At 33.2% G+C, this 6,944-nt stretch overlaps 1 protein-coding gene across 3 annotated transcripts; it reads right to left on the minus strand.

Annotated features, from left to right (window-relative positions):
• Positions 1–713: 713 nt before the first annotated feature.
• Positions 714–3,717, minus strand: LOC105135762 (uncharacterized). Of its 3 annotated transcripts, none has more exons than XM_011040789.1 (8): positions 3,652–3,717; positions 3,234–3,570; positions 3,014–3,097; positions 2,692–2,814; positions 2,453–2,515; positions 2,272–2,334; positions 2,066–2,128; positions 714–1,915 (listed from the first exon to the last, which is right to left on the minus strand). In XM_011040789.1, exons 2-8 carry the CDS (start codon positions 3,373–3,375, stop codon positions 735–737), a joined length of 1,719 nt encoding a protein of 572 aa, XP_011039091.1. In that variant the 5' UTR covers positions 3,376–3,570; positions 3,652–3,717; the 3' UTR covers positions 714–734. The 3 variants fall into 3 exon arrangements, with proteins under 3 accessions (XP_011039091.1, XP_011039090.1, XP_011039089.1); XM_011040788.1 differs by having other exon boundaries at positions 714–1,909; positions 2,453–2,521; XM_011040787.1 differs by having other exon boundaries at positions 2,453–2,521.
• Between the last annotated feature and the right edge of the window lie 3,227 nt (positions 3,718–6,944).

A 6,944-nucleotide genomic window follows, 5' to 3' on the forward strand; every position in this document is an offset into this window, starting at 1 on the left:
TGTTTTAGGTGTCAATTGACCATCATTCTCCAATCCACATGTCTCATAATCCTCCTCAATCTTGCTAATGCATGAGTGGATTTCACCACCATCCTCCTCAATCTTGCTAATGCATGAGTAGATTTCACCACCTTCTTTTTGCACAACAAGAGCCCACCTGCGGGATGCCGTAATTAATGCCTTGATGACTGATGATTAAGCAGCCCAAACTGTCTATAAGATTAATCATTCCAATATTGTTGACTTCGTGTTACGAAATGCGCCTCGGTATGCGTGTATATCCTTGAGGACAGCTAACTAAAATATGCTTCAGGTCAACATGGCCGTGGAGGAGCTGTGCCTTCCTTCCCTTAATCTCACGGTTGACGGCAGGATTAGGTCAGGCACATGTACAAGTATTCCACGCCAAGTTGTCTATACAAAGTCTCCCTCTTGAATTCCTTGCTGTCATTTTCTTCATTTGCTTGGTAAGAGCAGTTACTTGTAAACGAATGAGGATCGATTGCGTGGGTTTTGTCAGTGGGGTTTTAAAATGATTGTAGGCCTTCTGAAGATATAGACTAATTCAAAATTAATCTCATAATTGTTTTTTAATCCTATAACGGTAATGGCTACAAGCCAGCACAGGTCTACTGAAATTACGATATCATTGCCGAATGCGTGTCACAATATTTGCTTTAAGAATGAAATTGAAAATTGTGGTAGAAAATATCATGAGAAAAATCGTAGTGTATTCACTGATGCAAAAGCTCCAAGGCTTTTACCAAAGTGGGTCTAAACCTATTCACATCTATCGTTACATTTTGCTTCTGTAAATATATTGACTGAAATGCAAGCCAACCCTGTTTCCCAATTACAGAGGGATCCCTCAAAACTGCATGGCCAGCTGGGTATTGCTGTATCAAAGTGCTTTCTTCTACCCTGATTTTATAGTCCAAGTACCTTATGTTCATGTCCTTCGCAGGCTGTTCAAAGAAAGTTCTTGAAAGCCATTCTGCTCCTCCAAAGGGAATTACTTGGATTAAGACAGCCTTTTCAGGAAGGAAAACAATGTTGGTTAGCCCAGCACCATGAACTCCCATCACCACATCACAGGAATTAATGATCTGAGAAAATCCTGATACATCCATGCCAGGTTCTGCAACAACTACTCTGAAACCCAATCTCTCAGCCATTTTAACAATTTCACCAACATTTGTAAATGCTCGCGATCTTTTTCTTGAAATGATTAGAAGCCTCGGCCTTTTCTTCGTCTCATCCCTGATTTTAATTGCCCTTGTTTTCTTTAAAGAATAGGAACTTCTCAGGAACTGCCTGAAGTCTCTGATTGAATATGGAGACTTTGAAGGATCAATACCGAGCTCTTTGTAGGATGGACGTTTAAGGCCGACTGTCATGCTACCAAAGCAATGTATATCTTTTCTATTATCAATATTGATGAGCTCATATCTAGACAGTGCTTTCAGTATTGTTTTGAACTTCGCGATCCACGCAGACCAACCGTTGGTGATAAGAAACTGTACTTCTCCATTATAGGGTCGAGCAGTCGAGAATAGGGGAACAATTATGTCAGTGAAGGCATGAAAATGGTTTCCTGCATATCCACCAGCCGAAAAAAGGATCCCCGGAACACTATGATTCAGAGTGCATTGAGGGATATCTGAACCACCAGCCACAAGTTTTAGCGTCCATTCCCTAACCGCGCCCATTGCCGTTTGGTCACCTTTACGCGCATAAGGTCTAATCCTCCATGAAGTATTCTCTGCTGCCAGGATATCAGTCTCAGATGAAACAATGAAGACAGTGTAGGAATTTCCATCAATCCTGATGTCCCCTTTTATCTCGCAGAAATCTGATCTACCCATGAGAGTGCATAGAGGCTCCATTTTGTTGTTCTTTGTTACAGCGTCTGCATTTTCTAAAAAAGTAATCATGGTTATCAGACTTAAGCCAGAGATTCATGAACTTTCATCATCATGCGATGTTCACTCTCTTCACATCATCAATTGCTCAATTTTTTAGACTAATCAGTAACGATTTCTTAGAAATGAACTTGAGCACTTACCTGTTGCGTTTGGAAGAGAGATGTTTGTATTGTTGACCATGAAATCATCCTTGCTTGTAATTTCTGCAACATCAATTGACTCATGTCAAAATAAACCAACATTCTTGAACTCATCATTGCACAGCTAACCATGCTGCATTGACATAATTATCAGTGTCACTTTTTCTTTTTTCTTCTCTTTGAAGGAAACATTTATGAAAACTTGCCTTTGACTATTTGTGGAGAGCTACTAATTGTATCATTGGTTTTCACATTCTGTGCAACACTTTCTGCATTAAAATCAAGAATAAATTATTCTAAGTTGGATTCCTTAAGAGATTAAACACCAGCTGAACTATAGATATGATCCTTCACCAGCTGATTTTATATATATAAAGAAAAACTTACCCCTAAATACCTCTTGATAGTTGCTTGTACCATTGACAATTGAAGAACTATTCATTAAACTCTCTGCAACTTCAACGATCAATTAAATTGATTTTATGTTAGACAAGTGTTCTACAAAGCAATAATAATAAAAATAATTAAACAAGTACAGATCATACCGTAAACATTATTTGGCATTCTTTGTGTGTGTGTGTGTAGATGATTTTCTTGAAAGGAAAATACATAAATGGAGAATTTACCACTACTTTCTGCTTCTTCATGAGTTCTATCTGTATCATTGACAATTAATGCCCTACTCATAATTTCTGCTTCTTCTTGGGAGCTTCTTTTATCATTGACAATCAAAGTACTGTCTATAGTTTCTGCATCATCAGAAATCAACAATATATGGATATAAGCTAAGATGTAACAAAAAACTATCAAAACAAGAAAGTTAGATATATATATACATACACTAAAAATATCATATGGATATAATATATAGCCCAAAGTTGACAAAACCGAATTGAGGTAGCTAGTCCATATATAGCTCTCGACACATTTTTGTTGATCAAAACTTACCTTCTTTGGCTATCAGCCTGGAGCTGGTTGTATCATTATAAAGATGAAGTTTCTCGTCTTCTCCCATTGATAACCTCAAATTCACTGCAAAACCAATTGGAGTTAAGATGGCGAACTCCGAGAATAGCATGCTGAATAAATGTAAAACTTTCAACTAAATGTGGAGAAATTGATATTCTGAGCTTCGACTGCAGAAGTGCAAGAATAATGGAAGACTTACAAACTTGTAGGGGCCCCAAGTAAGGTTTAAAGATGGTGAAGAAACTCAACACAATGAACAAGCAAGCAATCAATGCCCAGTATCCCAACCTCTTTTGCTCGTGCTTGCTGAAGCTTCTAGCAAGCACGGTATCATACATCATCCTCACTAGCCTAAGCCAAACCCTACAAAGTATGATCTCTCGCACAACTAAAACATTGTTCTGCTATGGCTAAGAACAGGCTTTAAAATCTTTGTTCAGAGAAGAAGCTGCGCATATTAAGCTTCTAAGCCTAGTTGTCAAACACTCTGTTCAATAATAGGGGTGGTAAAGCAAAATCTTGAGGCCATTAAGGATCTCAATAAGAGGACGTTGAGGTTTATTGTTATTATTATTATTATTGGAAAACTATTTCAACCTCACGTATATTCTGTTAGCTCTAGGAAGACTGTCCAAATGAATGAAATTATGGGCACTTGAAAGGGACATCGTGGTTGAATGTAATGACAAACATCTCCTATCATGATTATAATTAAGTGGTTAGGTATCATATTTCTTGCATATTCTGAAGATAATTTGAATGCCGTTCTTGGATTCCAGCTTTTGAAAGGTATAAACCAAATAAACAATATATTAAAGCCTTCGCTGTAGTTAATTAGTCTGCCTCAAGAAATATTTTTCTATATAATCGTGGTACCTAGAGCTTGCACAACATGAACACGACTTGAAAGGTGAAGTACATTCAATGCTATATATTGGATTTACTGTAATAAATCTATGCTTTTATTGCTGTGTTTTTTGCTCCAGTGATGAATTCTACTGCTAAAAACAAATACAACGACAAAATCAAACATACACATAGCTTAGCTAGTTTACGAACAATGCCAATGTAGTCTATGACGTCTCAACCTATGAACAACTTGTAATGATTGATCGGGAAAAAAAAAAAGTGAATGTCAACTTCGGTTGGTGTGAATAAATTAAGCATAAAATCATGTCTAAAACAATTTATATATTCGGCAGCGCATCACCCAACTCATCGAGAAAACAATATTAATTATGAAACTGCAAGGTTTGTTTATAATAAATAATCTCATTCTTCGACCGACAATGTGAGTCAACTCACTGCGTTAATTTGAACTAGAGGGTGAAGGTTAAGACATCCAAGTTAAGAACAAGTTTGGTAGATTAGACCAAGGCATGTTAACATTCTACATTTCTCAATATGCATGGTGGGTTGCATGATGATGAGGCAAGTTCTTGTCTGCTTCGATGGAATACGTGTTGATGATGAGGCAAGTTCTTGTCTGCTTCAATGGAATACGTGTTCCCCATATATATATATATAGAAACACACGCGATAATTAACTTATATATATATATATATATAGAAACACACGCGATTAATTAATAATCACTCTTCTCAAATCAAATGAATTAAATAAATAAAAATAATGTAGTTAGTTTCCCAAGATAATACAACCACCCTTGGCTCTATATCACCCTAGATATAGCTAGCTCTGTATCACCCTAGATACCTAATTATATATAAAAGATTATATATATGGTTATTTCAATCAGTGATTTCTTAATCACCTTATCTAATGAGTAAACCAAAACGATTAATGGATTATTAATTGTACATAAACCATCTTCATCAAAGTTTTTTTTTTTCGGGGAGCAAAAGGTGAAATAATTAAAAGTCCGAAGAAACTAACTCCCATTTTATCAGTTGACATAATTTGATTGTTTGAAATAGGGAATATTAATTTTTTTTTTAATATTATCATTGATTTGCATAAAGAAACTTTAGGATTCTTTTCCACGTTATGCAGTGCATTATTCAATTCAATTTTTAAGATGCCGATTTTCAAGGAAGTTGACAAATATAAAAGCCTATTATATATATATAATTGTTTGTAATGGGTTATATATGGCCTAATCAAATTATTCTTGGAAATTATTACATACTTTTGTATTCTTAGAGATTCATATGGAATGAGTTTCAGCTTGAATATCAGTGTGATTAATTTTCGGATCGAAACCAGTGCAGAAATTATTACCCAAAAAAAAAAAAGTCTTTCCATAAATTTACACTCCTTCCAGTCCTTTGATTCAAGCCTGTGCAGGACCTGCAACCATAAGACTACCCTTTAACGACCAAGTCAATATATTTCTTGGAAATACAATTTTTTGTGTTACGTCTGTTTTATATGTGTGTGTAAGTGTCCTCTTTTTTTTTTTTTTTTTTTTTTAACTTACATATTAACTTTTCTGAGATATTTATTTCGAGACTTGTCCCCAAACTTTTCTCATAGAACGTGTTTTTTTTTTTTTTTAATTAAGATGGATTTTCAAATTAACTTACATATATTTTAACTAATTTTACAGACTTTAAAATTAATAATTATATAAATTTTTAATGATTTTAAAAATTATGAGACTCAAATTAATAACTTTTAAGAAAACCTCATCATTTGAATTATACCTTTTAGAATTAAAATATGTTTTTATTATTTTTTCCCTTAAAAAATGAAGGTACGAGCCTATTAAAATCATGTTATAGCAGTTAATGATTGTGAAATTGCTATATTTGTACATAATTACAAACCCTACTACTCTCATAATTGCAGTCATTTTAATTAATCACATAATTAGCATGTGCATCCTTTGACGCTTGACGGTAATGGAGGAATATTGAGTAATCTCGTTCAAATTATAAGGTTCCATGTTACCTCATATGTTCTTACATTTACTTCTTAGCTACTTACAATAGTAATTAATTATACATGAGCAATTACCTCCTTAATTCTGTAATATTATCATGGTAGAAACATAGCCTAAACCTCCATTGCTACTGTATGCTATTTGATTTGTCAAACGGATTATTTTGCCACATTAGATCAATGTGAATGATAAGACTAACTTTACTGATTTTTTTTCCTACTTTTTGCCACACAAATTCAGTTTTCATTATTCAAATTATTTCTTTAATTTTTTATTATTATTTGCTATTTTTAAAATTAATTCCACATGTCGCAATGACAACATGAAATATAATTGTCTTATATTACATAAATAATTAATACTCATGAAAAAATAAATTCTTCATTAATCTAACAAATACATGTAATTAACTTATCAATCCGTAAAAACCAAGGTTCCACTTGATGTTATTCAATAACTTCAAACCAAGAAAAAAATGCAAAAACTTTATGATATGTACTTGATTCTTTATAATCACTTTTCTTTGATTAATATTTACATGTTATTATTATTATTATTATTTTATTATATTGTGAATATGAGCATATAATTTTGATGTGTTATCTATTTCATATATCTTTTACTTGAATATTCAATTAAAAAATAACTCATAAATAAAAATTAAAGAAATAATTTCAACAATGAAAAGTGAATCATGTGTCATAAATACAGAAAAAATTATACTAGCAATTAGCTTGATCTAATTGTCATTAATTTGATGCAGTGAATGTTAACATGTGTAGAATTAGGTGAGTTTATGTGCTTATTATTTTTACTCTTCCAATAATTAGGTATCATGTGATAAAATCATAATATAGAACAAAACCACGTTACTTTCAGCCCTAGATTGTGTTTCAAATAAAATTATTTTTAAATATAGAACAATATTATCGCTATAGAAAACTCTTTGATATTATTATCAAACAAAGTTTAATAAAGGGATGTAGTCACTAGATAAAATCACA

This window comes from Populus euphratica, unplaced genomic scaffold (assembly GCF_000495115.2).
Source record: "Populus euphratica unplaced genomic scaffold, PopEup_1.0 scaffold221.1, whole genome shotgun sequence".
Classification (NCBI taxonomy): Eukaryota; Viridiplantae; Streptophyta; class Magnoliopsida; order Malpighiales; family Salicaceae; genus Populus; species Populus euphratica.

What these genes read in the sequence shown, in the direction of transcription:
- LOC105135762 (XM_011040787.1), bottom strand. Translation starts at nt 3,375, where the DNA reads ATGATGTATGATACCGTGCTTGCTAGAAGCTTCAGCAAGCACGAGCAA. An exon ending in CAGGCTGATAGCCAAAGAAG is followed by an intron (nt 2,815 to 3,013) that starts GTAAGTTTTGAT and finishes CTGATGATGCAG; the next exon opens with AAACTATAGACAGTACTTTG. An exon ending in CTCTCCACAAATAGTCAAAG is followed by an intron (nt 2,129 to 2,271) that starts GCAAGTTTTCAT and finishes TTGATGTTGCAG; the next exon opens with AAATTACAAGCAAGGATGAT.